This window comes from Scomber japonicus, chromosome 8 (genome assembly GCF_027409825.1).
Source record: "Scomber japonicus isolate fScoJap1 chromosome 8, fScoJap1.pri, whole genome shotgun sequence".
Taxonomy (NCBI): Eukaryota; Metazoa; Chordata; class Actinopteri; order Scombriformes; family Scombridae; genus Scomber; species Scomber japonicus.
This window is the reverse complement of record NC_070585.1, coordinates 2,370,416-2,389,392: the sequence shown is the minus strand read 5'-3', so window position 1 is coordinate 2,389,392 and position 18,977 is coordinate 2,370,416. Positions and strand designations below refer to the sequence as shown.

The 18,977-nt window shown below is 39.0% G+C and overlaps 2 protein-coding genes across 3 annotated transcripts; one reads left to right on the top strand and one right to left on the bottom strand.

Moving 5' to 3' along the window:
• Nucleotides 1–718: 718 nt before the first annotated feature.
• On the bottom strand, nt 719–11,902 carry LOC128363472 (protein NLRC3-like). The gene is made up of 13 exons (XM_053324473.1): nt 11,808–11,902; nt 11,423–11,453; nt 10,026–10,139; nt 9,043–9,156; nt 8,623–8,736; nt 8,062–8,175; nt 7,748–7,817; nt 6,445–6,673; nt 4,220–6,005; nt 3,342–3,515; nt 2,872–3,045; nt 1,707–1,750; nt 719–1,284 (listed from the first exon to the last, which is right to left on the bottom strand). Exons 2-13 carry the CDS (start codon nt 11,428–11,430, stop codon nt 719–721), a joined length of 3,507 nt encoding a protein of 1,168 aa, XP_053180448.1. The 5' UTR covers nt 11,431–11,453; nt 11,808–11,902.
• Nucleotides 11,903–13,613: 1,711 nt separating this feature from the next.
• hvcn1 (hydrogen voltage-gated channel 1) lies at nt 13,614–18,926 on the top strand. 2 transcript variants are annotated; one of them, XM_053324509.1, is made up of 6 exons: nt 13,614–13,685; nt 14,588–14,808; nt 15,554–15,655; nt 15,737–15,968; nt 17,785–17,897; nt 18,427–18,926. In XM_053324509.1, exons 2-6 carry the CDS (start codon nt 14,635–14,637, stop codon nt 18,481–18,483), a joined length of 678 nt encoding a protein of 225 aa, XP_053180484.1. In that variant the 5' UTR covers nt 13,614–13,685; nt 14,588–14,634; the 3' UTR covers nt 18,484–18,926. The 2 variants fall into 2 exon arrangements, with proteins under 2 accessions (XP_053180484.1, XP_053180483.1); XM_053324508.1 differs by lacking the exon at nt 13,614–13,685 and having other exon boundaries at nt 14,421–14,808.
• The last annotated feature ends 51 nt before the right edge of the window (nt 18,927–18,977 follow it).

Sequence of the window (18,977 nt, the reverse complement as noted above, 5' to 3'; positions counted from 1 at the left end):
ACTTGTGCAGTCACAGCAAGTGGGTGACACTCATGTATCCCAGTGCCTTTAACCACAGCAAACAGTGAAGGGATCTCAATCAGAGGGACAAACCTATCCCAGCAGACTGGCCCACAACTCCACTAAATCTAATTAAACTACAAACTACAGAGGTTAAACAAAAATAGTTGGTCCTAATCTCCATTATTTATAAGGCTGTACTAAAAAGGGCAGGCAAAAAGCAGCAGCAGATGGCATCCTACAAAAAGAGACGCAGAGTTAGTTAGCCACCTGCGTACACAATAGAATCAAAGTGTCCAGGCACCACTTTCCACCATAGTAGAGAAAAGGGTCTACGGGCTGGAGACACCAACAGAGAGGCTTAGCATAAAAAACCAAAGTTAGCACTCAGAAACAAGAACTTCTGGCAGTTAAATCTCAGCCTACCGACCTCCGGCCAGAACACATGGCAGCAGAAAAGGAAGAACAAAGGTACACAGGTGTCTTAAATAACCTTGTCCTGATTAGAGGCGGTTAGAAGTGTTTGACCAACAGTGGGTAACACAAAAATGCAAAAGGACTGAACTAATGTGTGAACATTTTGACACTTAACTGTAATTACAACACTTGATCAGAAAGAAATCCCATAAACACACTATATTAGAATTTTGACAGTCATCAACCACCACCCAAGCTTATTGTGGTTTTTCCTCATTTTGTCAATCGTCAACCTCTGCCATTACCCTGTCATGTTTCCAGACTGCTCTCCCTCTGACAGCTTACACAAACACACTGCAGATCCATCCCTGAACCCAAACTCAGGGTAGAGCGGTTCAGTGAATGTGTTGTGGAAGGTGTGGAGGTGGATCAATGTGTCAGAGGAGACTCTATAGAAAGAAAGGATGCCAACATGACAGTCAAGATATACTCCTATTCTGTTAGTCTGGACAGAGGGTGGGATGTTGACAGTCTTTGCTTTGTCATTGTGCCAAGCAGAGAAAAGACCATCAGAAGCAAACAGAGCCCAGGACTTGTCATTCCTTCCCAACCTGCAGTCATTATCAGTCCCTTTCCGTCCAATTCCTCTGTAAGCTACTCCTAGAGAGAGCCATCCCTCCCTCTCAACCTCCCAGTAACATCTACCAGTAAGACCATTAACACACATCACCCCAAACAAGAAGTCATATCTGTCTGGGTGAGGAGGATATGGCTGCAACTCTTTCACCACTGTTGCCTTTCTGCTGTCTTCAGAGAGGAGGACATTTTTGTTTGCTGTGTTTGGATCCAGTGTGAGTTCACAGGCATCTGATGGACAGAAGAAAACTCAATACAACACAGACAGTAACAGAATGAGAAATAGAGCTGAAAAGTGAGATGTGTTATTTGGACATCCAATGCTATGGAAGCAGAAATCTTGAGTGTTTGCACAGACAGTGTCAGGTGACTGGCCGACTGTGCTAGAGGAGATCTTTGTTCTTTGATAAAAAGTCTAAGGAACTAGCCTATAGGCTATAAATTAAAACCTAAGGAATATGGCGTCAACATGACTTGAAATAACATTTTGGTAACACACAAAAATCACTACGCTCAAACTTCAGTTTTATGTGCCTCTAACGTTGAGTGGAAACTAAAGATTAGAATTTGATTGATGCCATTCTTATGACAGTCTACAAGCCTGCGTTTCATGCATTCTCCATAAAATGATGTAAACAAAAGCTTTTACTTACACTTTCTTAAGCCTGGTGTCAAATATCGCTCTCCGTGGTCAACCCTGAAACAAGAAAATACACTTGATCATTTCAATAGGTGCAATGACGCCACTCTGAGCTCTTCACAGAGTTCCTTATTTTAACATGGAGGGTGAATCTAACCATCCTATGAAGGAAACAATTTTGCCGCATATATTCTTGATCCCATTATTTTGGTCATTAACCAAAGCTTTTAACCATAGATTGAAGCTTGAAACATAGCTTGATCACTAAATCGTGAGCCTTTAGGCCCTGCTCCTTCACCACAAGCAGTCCAGTTTGGTACAACATTAGTGCTGATGCTAAAGGAATTGTGAACAAGACACCAACATTGACAGACCTACCCATTCCCTTGATTTAGAAATTGTCTAAAATGTGTCTAAGCTTTTGACTGTCACTGTATTACATGGTCTGAAGAAGCAAGCAGGACCACAGCATCCGTAAACAGCAGAAATGCATTTCTGACACCCACACACTGGTCCCTACAGTCTCCACATTTCAGCTACACATTGAGATTCCTTTCATTAACATCACAACAGACTTGTTTGTGATGTTGATGAAATGGCAAAAACCTGGTAGAGCCCAATCCCCACAAAGAACAGACTTAGATTTATTAACAGACTTTATAATGGACTTAAAGCAAAGCAGGTCAAGCACTTTGTGTCATTGTATCTGTATGAAATGTGCTATACAAATAAAGTCTAATTAAAGATAAACTTCCAGCACAGAATGTGGACATAGCTTTCACTGTGGTTTTGAAAGGGCCAAATAGCTCATAATAACAGCTCCATACCACATACTCCTGCAGTATTCCCTACAAGATACACCAGGGACAAGGCAATAAGCCATCACAAGTCCACAAAGCACAAGTGTGAACAAACGTTGCACAGCTCTTGGCGCATCCCCATGACCAAGGTTGTTAAAATTGCAACCATGTACCCCAACAACTGTCTGGCTACAACTACACTTTTCCAATGTCTCTTTATTTGCAATTTCTAACTAACGAAGCCTCTCACATGACTACCTTCCATCCCATGTGATATTAAGTTATATGACACATGTTGACAGTATGATAGGTAAAAGGCTTTCCAAAGGGTAGACAGTGACAAACAGTGACTAAAAATGCTGGAGGTTCTCTCCATACCTGAGAGTGTCAAGTTTCCAGTGTGGATTCTCAAGTCCAGCAGAGAGCAGTTTTACTCCCATGTTTCCTAGGTGATTGTAGCTCAGGTCCAATTCTCTCAGATGGGAAGGGTTGGAGCTCAGAGCTGAGGCCAAAGATACACAGCCTTCGTCTGTGATCTGACAGCCTGACAGCCTGCAAGCAGAAATCGAGACTAATTAATAAACAAATTAATGGTTAAATTAAATTAAAGGGAAAATGTGTCTTAAACTGAAATTTGTTTACTCTGATAGGCTTTTCAGCAGTGATTAGATAATATAACTAAATATCATCATGACACAATAGTACATGATTGCCAGAAGCTATGCCAAAGATTGGCAACAGAAGCAGTCACAGAAAATACTATAAAGGTTGGTCCTTTGTTCAGTGATAATGTTCTAAATTTAAATAGAGATTTAAAGGGTTATCTGATGAACACATTGAATCCTGACCAGAGAGTCTCCAGTCTACAGTTTGGACTCTCTAGTCCAGCAGAGAGCAGTTTCACCCCTGAATCCCGCAGGTCATTGTTACTCAGGTCCAGCTCTGTCAGACTGGAGGACTTCGAGCTGAGGACTGTTGCCAGAGCTTCACAGCTTCTCTCTGATAGGTTGCAGCCACTCAATCTGAGAACATAAGAAAGTGCAAAAATACATTAAAGGATAGGTGCAGGTTTTATCAAGTCTGTCTTAATACAATACATATTTGCCTTTATGTATATACAGTACCAGTCAAAAGTTTGGAAACACTTTCTCATTCAAGTGAATGGGAAGGTGTGTCCACAGTTTTGACTGGTACTGTATATGTATGTGGAAATGGGTCTTGAATCACTAAGAATTCCTACTATATCTACATAAATTTCAAACAAATAATTTTGACTCACCATACTGGTGGTACAACAAAAATGCAGAGACTTGCATTTTTGTTGTACCGTCTGTTGGCTATATAAGTAACATGATAAGTATAAGTAACATTTCCTCTGTTCCCCAATCTCTTCTCTCCTATAGGTATTTATTTTATTGGTCTTTTCCAAGTTGAGAGCAACTTCCTCTTTGCATTGCACATCTAGCACCTAAAAACCTACATTTTAAGTAGCCCAGCAGGACTACATTAACAGCTATTCTTCTACCACACTACTTAGGAGACTAGTACCTCTACTTGTAGAAATGTTACTGGCTAACACTGGCTAACACTGCTAGTTTCCACATACTTACTGAACATGTCAGTACTGTATTAAGACAGCATTGAAAAAACCTAAACCTAAACCTCTTTTAAAAATATAATTTTAAATTATATCTGCAGTGATTTATGAAGGTATGGGTCTACATACACAGATTTTTTGGAGGCTTTGACCACTGGCAGGAGTCTCAGAATAGCTTCTTTGGAAGTAGAGTATTTCTTCAGGTCAAACACATCCAGGTCTTCCTCAGAGGACAATAAGATAAAGACCAGAGCTGACCACTGAGCGGGAGAGAGATCTTCTGTAGAGAGACTTCCTGAATTCAGCTGGTTTTGGATCTCCTCCACTAGAGAATGGTCCTTCAGCTCATTCAGACAGTGGAGCAGATTGATGCTTTTCTCAGGAGATGTACTCTGCCTAATTTTCTTCTTGACATACTCAGCTGTTTCCTGGTTGGTCTGTGAGTTACTTCCTGTCTGTGTCAGGAGGCCACGTAGAAGAATTTGATTGGTCTCAAGGGAAAGGCCCAGAAGGAATCGAAGGAACAAGTCAAGGTGCCCATTTGGGCTCTGGAAAGCCTTGTCCACAGCACTCTGATAGAAGAGTTGGAATTTGTTACTCAACAGATCAGATGTCTGGAAGTTTGACTGTTCTTCTGCAAGGAGGTTAACTCCAGAGTTGATGAATGTCAGATGGACATAAAGAGCAGCGAGGAACTCTTGAACACTCAAGTGGACGAAGCAGAACATCTTATCCTGGTACAGCCCTCTCTCTTCTTTGAAGATCTGTGTGAACACTCCTGAGCACACCGAGGCCTCTCTGATATTGATGCCACACTCTGTCAGGTCTGATTCATAGAAGATCAGGTTGCCTTTGTCCAGCTGCTCAAAAGCCAGTTTTCCCAGAGACTCAATCATCTTCCTGCTCTCTGGATTCCAGTGTTGATCTGTCACAGCTACTCCATGATACTTTACATTGCTGAGTTTGGTTTGAATCACCAGGAAGTGGATGTACATCTCAGTCAAGGTCTTAGGCAGCTCAGCAACCTCATTGGTTTTCATCACATCTTCCAGCACTGTGGCAGTGATCCAGCAGAAGACTGGGATTTGGCACATGGTGTGGAGGCTTTGTGTTGTCTTGATGTGGGAGATGATCATGAAAGCCTGCTGCTTGTCTCTGAATCTCTTCCTGAAGTACTCCTCCTTCTGTGGGTCAGTGAACCCTCTGACTTCTGTCACCATGTCAACACACTCAGGAGGAACCTGATTGGCTGCTGCAGGTCGTGTGGTTATCCAGACATGAGCTGAGGGAAGCAGTTTTCCGCTGATGAGGTTTGTCAGCAGCACATCCACTGAGGTGGACTCTGTCACATCAGTCAGGATCTCATTGTTGTGGAAGTCTAGTGGAAGTCGACACTCATCCAGACCGTCAAAGATGAACACAACCTGGAACTCTTCAAACCTGAGGATTCCTGCTTCTTTGGTCTCACCAAACAAGTGATGAATAAGTTCCACCAAGCTGTACCTTTTTCCTTTTAGCAAATTTAGCTCTCGGAAAGGGACTGGAAATGTGAGCTGTATATTTTGGTGAGCTTTGTCTTCAGCCCAGTCCAGGGCAAACTTGTGTGTTAAGACGGTTTTCCCAATGCCAGCCACCCCCTTTGTCATCAGTGTCCTGATAGGGGGATCTATTCCAGGTTTGAAGATCTCTTCAGATCTAATCACCATTTCCCCTTCTGGTCTCCTGAATGCTCTTTCAATCTGTATGACCTCATGTTCGTTGCTGAGCTGTCCAGACCCTCCTTCATTGATGAAAAGCTCTGTGAAGATCTCATTCAGGAGAGTTGGGTTCCCTGCTTTGGCAATCCCCTCGAACAAACACTCAAACCTCTCTTTCAGATTACATTTGAGTTTATGCTGACATGCTGCAGGACATTCTGAATTAGAACAACAATTAAGATAATGAATGCATGTTACATTAAATATCATATGCAACATTACAATGTACAACATTTTTCATATTATTTGATGTATTGATACATCATGATATTATTATTAGGGCCACCTGCTCTGCCTATGAATGCCATGTTTTCTCTATGTGGACATTATTACGTTACCACTTAAAACTGAAGCGTTTATGCCTTTTCAATCAACAACAAAGTGAAACTGAACCTTTGAGTTTTAGTTATAACTAGTTTAGGTTTGATACAGGGTTATAAAAAAATAGGTTTGATAAGCAGATTTATTAGTGGAGTGCTAACCCTAATCCTACCTGAGTATGGCATGCCATTATACAGAAACATTTAAACTCATTTTGGAAATGTAATGGACAGTTTTCTCTTTGGACAAATGTAAAAAAAATATGAAGCATCTTACTGCTCTGCAGAGAGTCAGCCAGCTGATCCTGTTTCATTCTCCTCAGGAAGTTCAGTGAGATCTTCAGAAAAGCCTCTCTGCTGCTCCTCCTGTGCTCTTTCTCTTGATCATCGATCACATTCTCATCCTCCCTCTTCTTCTCCGAATATTTTGGATCATCTGGACACAGAACCCTCTTGAACCCCTTTAGCTCATTCTTCACAAAAGTGATAATGTTCTCCTCAAGCAGCTGGGAAAAAAAGTGTAATTTTTAGGTTTTACACCACTCATTTTTGGAAGAAAAACAGCTACTATCACACAATATCATGTCCTATTATACCTAAGACATGAAAATATTACATAACAATAATGATTGAAATGTATTTTATGTAAAGTGAAAATGACAAGAACTTTATGGAAGTGTGGGGTTTAATATATAACCATTGGAGCCATCAGTCTTCACTGCTACATCATAAAAAGAAATCATTATTAAAATTATTAACTATTAATTTAACTAAAAGACATATCAATAACAATAACAAATACGGACAAATATGGTCGATGGACAACTTTTTGAAGCACCTATCCATAAGTATAACATTTAAAAAGATTTTCATTTTTGTGCGTTTTGGGCCACTTTGGGAAAAGTCATCAAATTTCAGGGTAAAAGACATTTGGGGTGTTTTTACAGCTGTCAAATGTCAAAAACGGTCAAATTTGACCTGAATACTATGTAAGGGTGAAAAACACTTGTGATCACAGAGTGGTTTTCGTTCTTTGACAAAAAATCTTTGGCTGCATATGCTCACAGGCTTGTTAGAGCACAGTGACAACACTACAGCAAAATGTTTTTACCAGCTAACTTACAAACCCGACAAGCATGATGGACATTCATGGCTTCGGGAGTGTAGCCCAGTATTGCTTTTTGATGGTTATGTCTTTATCAGTCACAGCACCTTAAGCTACAACTTTGATTTATTTTCATAGCTCGGGCCATTGGTTCTATCAGTTATGATAACATGGTACTTGCGACTTGGTCCAACAAAAAAGTTCTGCCAAGCCATTTGGAGGTAAAACAGAAACATAATCTGGGAGAGCTGAGAGATTCCGAAAGATTATCTGTAGGTAGTTGCATGGAATTTAAACGCTTTTGCTACCAATACACTGACCTATAAAATAACTGAATGGAAGGATTGTCTTTTGATACATAAATACTGTAACATCTCACTGATCTAAAGGGTGTTACATTCAGACTATTATAAAACTGACTCTGTCATGTCATATAATTTCTTCTAGATGATGTAAAAGGTTTACATTTACACACCATGAATATGTAGCCCAAGTCTCTTTCATGATGCTCAGGCAATGGATCATCTGCCCTCTTCTGGTTGACTCTGTGAAGTATACATGAAATGAAGCATGAGGAGTTGGCACATACTGCAATATGTCTTCCAGCCTTCCAGATTTTGGAATTCTAGTCATAACAGGATGACTTAATTCTTGTAATTGTAGCCTCCCATTTGAGACTTTTGTTGGTCCTTTAACATCTTAGATTAGCTGAAAGGATTGGAATATTAATTAAATAATACATTTTAAAAATAATGGATGCAGTGTAATTTTGATGGTAATATTACATACGTCATTTCAGGGAAATTGTGTCCATCTCTGAATGTAAAAGGAGGTTCCCTTGATTGGTCACTCTTCATAGACACACAGCTGGATTCAGGGAAATCTGGTTTCTCCAGACAGATCCTGACAGACAGATAGGAACATCACCATTTAATTGATCATCCACAGAACCTGCTAGGTACCCAGAAACTATTTGGGCTCAATAAAATGTATTTTTCGATCCACCCAGTATGTTCTTCTCTTTTCACACACTTTTACAGCCATTTGGTCAAAAACTGTTGGTGGCACTGAATGAAATGTCAGGGGTTCATCAAAGTCATTAGGATTCATTCTCTGGGGACCAACATTTATGGCAATGTAACAAGTAGTTGTTGATATTTTTGTATGGATCAAAATGTTTGACCATTTGAGTCGTTGTTAGATCATTTTGGAACACTTTGATACAACCTACCTCTCTGTTCAGGTACAACAACTTAGTTAAAGCCTCATAATATTACAATAATAAATACAGTACATGCCCAACATAACTTTACCAGATGAATACATCATCTAATACTAGTAACATCTTACCTCTTATCAGGAGAACACTGTCCATGTATGAACCTAAGAGGTGCTTCCTTTGACTGGTCACTCTGAAAGGCCACGCAGCTGCTTTTAGGGGAGTCTGGTCTCTGTTGATCACTCCTGTACATGGAGACAGATATGATCTGAGAATTCAGAGGCAGTAGTTTCCCAAGTGGCAGTTTGAGCTGAGAGCATTGATTGATGAGTTTGTTTCACTTTTCCCAAGGGCATGGAGCCACCTATATACCTAATGGTATTCCATCATATTAATGCAGAACTAGGTGGTGCCATCATAAAACTAATATAAATAAATAATAAAAATATAAATTTCTTCTTTTTGGTTTTTGATTTTTAGCAAAGGAGAACACATGAGTGATTTACATAGCAGATGTTGTAGTATGCAATTTAATTTCAGTTGGAGTTTACTCTTTTTCAGGAGGATCGCTTCCATCCTTCAACATAATAGGTGATTCCTTTGACTGGTCACTCTTAAAGGACATGCAGCTGGGTCCAGGGGAGTCTGGTCTCTCTTGATGAGTCCTGGCAGACAGATAGGATCAGATCAGAATGAAGAATACATTTATTTAGTGGCAACCATACTGACATGCTATCCACAAGAAAGGTAGTGTGTACAGTAGCATGGATAAAATGCTCTGTTATGGTATTTGTAATTCTATATGTCAATATCACTGAGGTCACTCTTAATGGACACACAACTGGTTTTAGAGGAGTCTGGTTTCTCTTGATCACTCCTGTACATGGACACAGATCTGATCTGAGAATTCAAAGGTTTGGAAATACCACAGTATGGGCAGTAGTTTCCCAAATGGAAGGCTGAGCTGAGAGCATTGATTTATGAGTTTGTTTGATTTTTCCAAATGACATGGAGCCATCGGTAAAGTTATGAGTCACAACGGTGTTGACTGCTATGGCAAGTCAAAATGAAAATGAACATACATACATACTCAAAAAACCTGTTATTCCTCCTAAATCATTTTCAAACAGAACTGAAATCACATTTGATTTTGCAGTCAAAGATAATGTCAACCTTTTTTTAAAATGCACTATTAATAGATTTTTATCATTACGATGAAAAAAGCTCTTGGGGAAAATTAGACATTAGACAATTAGACATGCTAGCTGTTGTCTCAGTGATTGGAGGCGCATGTCAGTTTCTGTGTTTGATTGACAGCAACTAGCAGGCTGCTATCAGGCTTAGTGTGACCATCTACTCTGCCTATGAATGCCACGTTATTGCTTTATGGAAGATTTTAATGGCTGTATTGAAATAAGAGGTCCAGCTATGTAGACTGACACAGTAAATGATGCTATTCCATCACTATACTAGAGGTCACATCATGAAATCAAAAAACAGATTCTGTAATGGACAGTAGGAGTTTAAAGTTTACTCTTTTTCAGGAGGATCGTTTCCTTTTTTCAACATAATAGGTGATTCCTTTGACTGGTCACTCTTAAAGGACACACAGCTGGGTCCAGGGGAGTCTGGTCTCTCTTGATGAGTCCTGGCAGACAGATAGGATCAGATCAGAATGGAGAATAACTTTATTTAGGTGCATCCATAGCAACAAACTATCATCGAGAAAGGTGGGTATAGGAATAAAATGCTCTGTTATTAGGAATTATTATTATTGTTCTCTGAAAACAAATGCATTTTTCACAGCCTAAATGTGCCCAAAAACTCATACACACATGCCAGACCTGGCGAAAAATTTGATATTTCATGGTTTGCAGAAATGGCCATAGCAAAATGGCTCTAAAGTGCTCTCAAGGCAAAAGTTGAGAACCTCACTCCAGACTGATGTTGACAAACGACATATATAAATTGATGCAAAAATCATATAAACATCTACTATTGCCTTATAGCAATCCTGTGCATTGATTTGCACCACTGTCCACACATTGTGTACATACAGTACATATAGTATCAGTCCACATGGTCCAATACAAGCAGAAATATTAAAAGGGATAGTTATGATGGTATAACTGCAATGGTAAAAACTATTACAATAGACACATTTATATTGTCTTACAGTGTATGGCCATATTGCTCAGGCCCATGTGTTTTGCAAAGAGTTTCCCTCTATTGTACAGGGCACTGATGGATGACTGTAATTGTACATGCTTTTGCACCAAAGCCCACATGATATGTAATGAGGGCAGAGAGATATAAGGAAGGTGTGACAGCCTCTGTTACGGTCTGTGCTCCTCCTGCTGTTATGTGGATTTTTTCTATTGCAGGTTGTTTTCAGGTTGAGATGGGTGGAATCATCTAATCTGATGTGTTGCACCTGGGCAGTGCTGGGACTAAATTATTTATGCTGGCTCCTCTATTTTGTCTCTCTCTCATCATTGGTGTGTCCTCTTTGTTCTTCCTTCACAACACACCACAACACAACACATACACTACAGATTCATTTATAAAGATACTTTTGCCTTCTTCTACATGAAATATTACTGTACTAAAAATACTTTACATCTTGTGTGTTTTGCCTCCTTGTTCACTGAGCCTGGGCTGTGACAAAGGTCTCTAACCAGGAACCTTGCAGTTTATGTTTGGCCCCATAACCTCTATGAACCTTGAATGTAAAAGCTATGTGTCCATAGATCAAGTCCCATGCAGCTCAGGGAATCACAATAATAATTTATCAGGGAAACATTATGACATAATCAAAAGTTCATGACAATCATTTCAATATTTGTCAGGACAAGTTTCTTTACCCGCCTAATCACAAATGGAATCTATTAAAAACAAGCAGTAGGTGGTAGAAAGTAACGGCTACAGTACCTTTTCATTGTGGAAATAACGTGCTGCCACTCTGATTAGAGACAATGGAGAAAAAGACAAACAATGACAACAACGTAAGTTAAGGTGGTGTCTTCAGTATACTGTAGAATACATATGAATTCATTGCATAATGACCCTGTCATCTGCTGTCTCATTGTTTCATTATGAGTTATAAAAGACTCCTAACTATTCTCACATTCATTTAAAAAAAGCTGTTATAAAATACAATGTTATTTAATATATACATGAATACAGACATCTCTAATGACTTCAACACCAGTAATCAAATATCACTGTGATGAATATATCAGACTGATATTAAATGACAGAAAAACATTCCAATAAACAGAGAATAACTTTTTAATTATGAGTTACACTTACTCACGAGAGTCCCATGAATGAGCGTCACTCCAGCAGCTCTCCTGTGTTCACCAGGCTTGTACTGAGAGAGAGTTTTCTGTTCATCTCAGTGAACAGAAAGGATTCACCCACAGGTATAAAAGCAGTGAAATATGATAGACAGTGCTTATCTTTTTCAGCAGTCCTGATCAGTGTATGACAATGTACAGGTCTAATTGTCATGTGATATCTGAGCTGTCAAAGAATGCAGTCCAACTGGTTTCAGTTTGCGGGCAGGAACTAAACTTCATATCTGTGTACACACACACACACACTTACACAATCATCAAAAGTCATATGAAGAGCAGTTTCAGATGAGTTTTCAGATGATTTCATAATGCTGTGCACTACAGCATTATGCAATTTAATGGTGTACCAGAAACCCAGTAAAGGTAAATCAAATCAAAAGGAAAGTTGAAATGAATAGGGAAATTACTGATATTAAAATTCCAATTGTGCTTGATGCTAGTGAGATTATCATACAGTAATGTCAAGCAAAAGGTTGATCACATTTGGTCTCAACAGAAGAGGAATTCTGTAGAAGAGTAGAGAGTGGTGACAGAAGTAAATCTGATCACAGGAGAAGAAAACAGAAAGGAGGAAACAAAATAATCTCTCTACTGACTAATGGGGCTTTTCCACTATATAGTTCTAGCACTACTCAGCTCGACTCGACTTGCCAATGATCCAACCTTTAACCTGAAAGAACCTGACTGATGCTTCAAATAAAACATCAAAAAACATTGTTGGAGGTTGCAGTGGAGCAGCTTAGACACAAACACACCTTAAGATACATGCAAAACTATTTTTAAAACAAGTGTCAGCATTGTCCAGACAGACAGATAGAATGATAGACAGATAGACAAATAGATAAACAGAGACAGATGAGGCTACTTGATACTGTATTTAAGCTGTGTAACGTTTAGCTGGAGCCAGTAGGGGGCAGTGTGGTGTAAGGAGGCGTTTGAGCTCCAGCTGAGAAACACACAGCTGAGTGTAACTGGTTACACAACTGACCAGTGTCACATAGAATTACACTAAACTGACACATCGATACGTTGTACACATGGTAAGCTGAAAACACACAATTATTACTGTTGTGTTATATATATATATATATGTATCATAATAGTTCAGATTTAAAGTTTAATATAATTTGGGTTATTTATGTATCTTACATTTAACCCTTACGGCCAAAATCGCACCAAACATAATCTCAAAAACATTATAGCAGGACAGTTTAAATGTATTTTAAAACTAATGGTCATGAAACTAAATTTTAAGTGCTTGCTGTCACGCAGACTTGAAAGACGCACCCCCCCCCCCCCCAAAAAAAAAACCCTCCTTTTAGGAAAACGCTCATAAGGGGCAGTTCCGTTATATCAAACCAAACTCCGTCCACAAATAAGTATATTTAAAAGGTATTCGCCCTGCCAACATATACCTGTACTCTGAGCCCGTTAACCCTGACCTTGTTGAAATAGGTTAGTCTCAGCACTTTAATTCGGCTGGCATATAATCAACCAAGAAGCATTTATATCAACATATTTCAATAAGATTTAGAAATGCAAGCCAAAGTCTGACGTTTAGTGGGTTTTGTTGGAAACAATGTAACCTACTTATAAACAGTGTGTGAATTAAGTGGAGAGTCCTGAATGTTCTTCTATCCTAACTGACAGCAGTGTGAACATTTCCTTTCCCAAGCAAGTCATAAAGCGTCAGATTAATAATGCACTTTGATGCGAAGAAGTGAACGGGGTTTGGTTTGGAGGAGGAGTTTCTCTCAAGTGAACAGAGATCAAGAGTTTTTTCTCAGAGGAGAGGAGCGTGTTTAACTTCTGCAGGGAAAAGTGGAGGAAAAGGGGTAAGTTATTTCATCTCTAATAGAAAGTAAGGACTTTACATCTGTCGTGTTTAATCTGAAGCTCAGGATACTCGCAGCTGCGTTAAAGTAACACTCAAAAATGCCTGCTTGGCAAAATCACAACAAACGGATGTTTTTATCACGAGTTTGGCCAGCTGTGACCCCTGAACAACTGCTAACAGCTAAACAGACAGAAACAGTTTGTCCACGCAGACTGTTTCAGCTGATTTCCGCAGAAATCTGTTAAGAAAAGTGACGCATTATTTGTAAGTTTTCCCACATGTGTTCTTCTGTTTGGTTCAACATCTGTAACGTTTACACTTCTCACATCTGCTGCCTGTCACTTAATATTTAACCCGTCTTTTTAAGATGAAAAGTTGGCAGGATAGTAAATTTAGTAGTTCGGTTCTGATGTCTGTTTTATGTTTAATGATTTCTTTTTTTTGCACAGGTCAACAAGGATGCATCATGCTGATGTTTGGTGGATGTTTTTTTTTCCACCACACTGCAAACAGTCTCATGATTTAGTAGCTCTTGGGTTATATTTATTATACTTCTCACACCAGAATGAGCTGGTTTGCTTTCTCAATAACATTTTGCAACCCTGAAAAAAGGAGAAGTGAAGTCAGATTGTCAAACACATGGAGAAATCTGTCCAGATGCTGACATGATATTGCACAGCTCAGTGTTAAAAAAAGAAGAAAAAAAGCTTTGCTCTGGCTGTTACTGGCCTGCTTTAGTCATCAAATACTTTCACTCCTGTCAAGTGGCACAGCCAGCATAGGATTTCCTGGAGTAACTACCTTTGCCTACATTGCAGTTTATTAAGTTAGATAAAGAAACTGTTGGGATTTGAAACAACTTTGAATTTAAATGCAAACTTCATGTTCTTCCCTCTGAAGTGAGCTGAGGTGGGACGTGGTCCTCTCCTTTTGTGGAACCTGCTGTCATGGCGAAGTACCTGAGATATTTCACCACTGTGGGTGATGATCAGCCGGTCCATTTGGAGGAAGAAGAGCTGCATGTGGCCAGCGAGGAGTTGAGTCCAGCCACCGGCCAGTTTCCAGAAACAGTGACTTTCAGAGATGCTCTGCGGAGGCTGTACAGCTCAGACCGGTTCCAGGTACGCTGTCGGCACAGAACTCTCACAGATCCATTAAAAAAATTAATTATTCTCCAAATTGATACCGTTGATTATTTTTATTCTTGTATGACTTAATAAAGTTTGAAGACAGTCTACACACTGTAGCTCCCAATGCTTTAATGGGATACTCTTGATATCCCATCAAACTATACCTGCAATGGGTTCTTTGGTTCTTACTTTTGTTCTTTGGTCCAGCACCTGTTTTTTTGTTCCAGATGTGTGCATATACCAACTTTGTGACTTAATAAAGTGTCAGAAATTAGTGAAAAACAGACATCACAATTTCCAAAAGTCCAAGGTGATGTCTTCTAAGAGCTTGTTTTGCTTGTTGTTTTTGTGCACAGTCCAAATCCCGAAGAAAGTCAATTAGCAGTGATTTACACCAGAGAGAGACAGATTTTAAAAGCTGGAACCAATTAATGTTTGGCATTTTTATTCATGCTTGACTCAGTAAAGTGTGAGAAAATAGTGAAAAACAGACATCACAATTTCCAAAAGTCCAAAGTGATGTCTCCTGAGAGCTTGTTTTGTTTGTGCAACAGTCCAAATCCTAAAGATAGTCAATATAAAACAGTTAGAGATAGTCAGTCCTCACATTTGAGAATCTGGAACCAGTGAATGTTTGCCCATGTTGCCTGTCTGATTGATTCATGTTTGTAAAGAGAGCTGCTGTAAGGTGTATAAAAGGAGGTGTCATCTACATATTGTGTGACTTTGCTTTCAGGTAGTGGTGGTGTGTTTGGTCGTTCTGGATGCCTTGTTTGTGCTGGCCGAGCTGCTTATTGATCTGGAAATTATCGATGGACATGAAAGCATTGCTGCTGAGGTGAGACAAAAGATTTGTCCACTTACTGCAAGAAAACAGTTATTATCAATACCTTTTTATATGACTTACTGTCCTTGGCAGGTGTTTCACTACCTGAGTCTGGCTCTTCTCACTTTCTTCATGATTGAGCTGCTTGGGAAGCTGTTTGCGTATCGCCTGGAGTTCTTCCATCATAAATTCGAGGTGTTTGATGGTGCGATTGTGGTGGTGTCCTTCGTGTTGGACGTGGTTTTCATCTTCCATGAGGACGCCTTTGCTGGGATGAACCTCCTCATCCTCCTGCGACTATGGAGGGTGGCCAGAATTATCAACGGTAACATTCATTGGATTAAAAGTGTGTACAGGGTGCGGACAAAATAACAGGAACAGGAACAGCAGTGCAGAGAGATGCATTTAAATACAAAAAGGCTTGTGTAAATATAAGCTGTATTAAGTGTATAACCTCTAGTTTTTAACAATCTATGCTCATTTTTGATGTTGCATTAGATCATACTCGTCTGAAAACACAGTTCCTGGTACTTTGTGCACTAGTTGGGTCACCTGTTGTGTCAAACTGTGCAAATTGCATAACACATATTTCTTTCAAACAAGGGAACACTCAGATAACTCAGATAAATATTAATAATTAGCAAAAAATGTAGATAGTACCTACCTTGAGTATATTGTCCTGTTGGTACAGAGCATCACATTAAATATAGAGTCATTGATAGTCCTGGTATTTACTCACGAGTAGACACATACAGTGACTTTATCATACTGTAGTGGTCTCCAACCCGGCTCCTGGAGAGCTACTGTCCTGCAAGTTTTAAGTATCTCACACACCTGATTCTAATATTAACTCGTTATCAAGCGCATTGAAAAGCTTCAGCTGCTTGATAACGAGTTCATATTAAAGTCAGGTGTGCAATAGACCTCCGGGAGCAGGGTTGGAGACCACTGGCATACTGTATCTCAGAGCAACCTCAAATATCAGTTTAAGACATGTACTATGAGTACTATTGTGACATCACAACCTCGTCTAATACTAGCTTACACAAGTGAGATGTAGAAACTTGAAGCTGCCAGTGTACAAGCACTAAGAATGGGAGAGTGAAGTAGGACACATCTATACCTATATCTATACCAACCATACCATCGCTTGCTAAAAGCTAAATAATTAAATTTTGGGTTCTTAAATAGCTGCAGAATATTAACAGTTGACAAATATTCAACAATTATCATCATCAATATAGACTACAGACAGATAAGAAACAATAGACCTCTAGGCACTGACTCGAATGATAGTAGTCAGGTCCCAGTGTCAGTTCAACAGGGTTGCTATCTATATACTGTGATCCCCTCCAGATATGTCTACTAATTATACATCATTTGTCTGATAGTCTTTCCATAATAAAAGGTAAATTATTTTGGTAAAATCCTAGAATGGCATCTGTCATCAAATATATTGAATTTCCTAAGTTTCTACAATACACCTAGGTTGAATATTGGATCAGGATTGGCTCCAAACTAGTTGTGATGTCACAAATCCTGCCCCTTAAAATTAGATTTAAAATGAGCTCAGAGAAACTTTCCACTTTAAACAGATAATTATGGAAACAGGCTTCTAGTGTCAAACATTTTTGAGTGGAAGGGGACTTCAAGGCTTCCATTGAGTTTACAAGGAAAATGTAGAATAGAAGTGTTTTAGAAGTCAGTATAATACTGTAAGATTTAATTTGAGTTAATTTACCAGCAATATATTGACAATGTTGATGCAGTTAAGTAGTTATATATTTGTGATTTAGTATTTACAGATTTACAGATTCAGATAGTAACACCAGCATCTTTTGAAACAGTTAAGATAGTCTCTTGAATCTATTTCTGTGGTTTTACCTCATTACAGTTACATTTGTCTATGTCTAAGTCGTTCCTGGCCTCTGATTGGTGGGGTTAGTCACCTGGGGGTGAGAGATAAGGAAGTGGTTGTTGTTGTATTCTGATGCCGGGAGCTACAGTAAAGTTCTGCCTAAAAGTCATCTGTCTCCATCCTGCTGTTTTCTCTCATGAAGAGTGTCCAAATACCACCTATGGAACCCTCACGTTACAATACTTGTAACATGTATGGTTGACTGTGTTTGAATGTGTTGTAGGGATCCTGGTGTCAGTGAAGACCCGAGCACACCAGCAGATCCACAAGCTGAAGGAGAGCTACGATCACCTGGTCAAAAGAGTCACAGAGCTGCAGGAGCGCAATGATAAACTGGTACTTCTTTCTGTCTTCATATTGAGTCAGATGTTAAAACACAAAGGTCCAGATTCACTGAGATAGCGTGGGGAAGAATACTCATGTTTTTGCTCCAGATATGTGGCAAGATATTGAGGAATTATGACGACATCGCCGACCTCACAATGAAGCAACGTTGCTAAAAATAGCTTACAATAATAGCGTTATTGACTTATCGTACAATAATGTAATTATCAACATCATGTTTATATATGGACTTATCATATGACACATGGACATGACATTCATCTTTTTTGTTACCTCAATATTGCCACACTTCACATTAGCAGCTAAGATATATCATGTTGTTATATTATCATTATATCAGTGGTATAAAATGATCTTCAAATGACAATAATATCATTTATCACGATAATTTCTGAGACTATATATATATATATATATATATATATGTATGTATGTCCAAATAAAATGATCATGACAGAACAGTGTTCTATGATGACTCGGGTCCATCAAACAAACCAACTCTTTTCTCTCTGTGTCTCAGGAACAAGAGAACCAGAAACTTCAAGCCCTCCTCAAGAAGAACAACATCGACTTCTGAATCAACAAGCTAACTTTTGTGGAGCTACTGTTTAATATGATTTCTATCATGTACCTTTATGCACCATTTTTTTTTTTAAATATCAGACTGTACATTCAATGATAATCCTTTACTGTCGACCTTATTTCAAGGTCCCTTCTACGTGTTTCCAGTTGTACTCACTGCAGAGAAATGACCTTTTTATATATTTGTTATGAACTAGTCCATCCATATCCAGGTTTGCTGTTATTGTAGTAGTGATAGAAAGCAGTTAATTTACACATGAATTTCATGAGTGTACTACAGGGCATAACTCCATAAAGCTATATGGTCATGACCTTTATTTGCTTGTAAATATCTGAAACCTTCCTTGACTGATAACATGTACATAAAACTAAATTGACATCTTGTTGAGTGGCATTTAAAAGGACTGTATGATGTGTAAAACATGAGATTCAAATAAATGAAGTGGTTTCATTTATTTAAAAAAAAGTTCAATAATCTTATCAAAAATC

Excerpts from the sequence above, each read along its gene's own strand:
- hvcn1 (XM_053324509.1), top strand. The coding sequence starts at position 14,635 with ATGGCGAAGTACCTGAGATATTTCACCACTGTGGGTGATGATCAGCCG. Across the intron at positions 15,656-15,736 it reads ATGAAAGCATTGCTGCTGAG|GTGTTTCACTACCTGAGTCT; the intron begins GTGAGACAAAAG and ends TGTCCTTGGCAG. Across the intron at positions 17,898-18,426 it reads AGGAGCGCAATGATAAACTG|GAACAAGAGAACCAGAAACT; the intron begins GTACTTCTTTCT and ends TCTGTGTCTCAG.
- LOC128363472 (XM_053324473.1), bottom strand. Across the intron at positions 7,818-8,061 it reads CACAATTTCCCTGAAATGAC|AGTCAACCAGAAGAGGGCAG; the intron begins GTATGTAATATT and ends TATACTTCACAG. Across the intron at positions 1,751-2,871 it reads TGGAAACTTGACACTCTCAG|GGTTGACCACGGAGAGCGAT; the intron begins GTATGGAGAGAA and ends TTCTTGTTTCAG.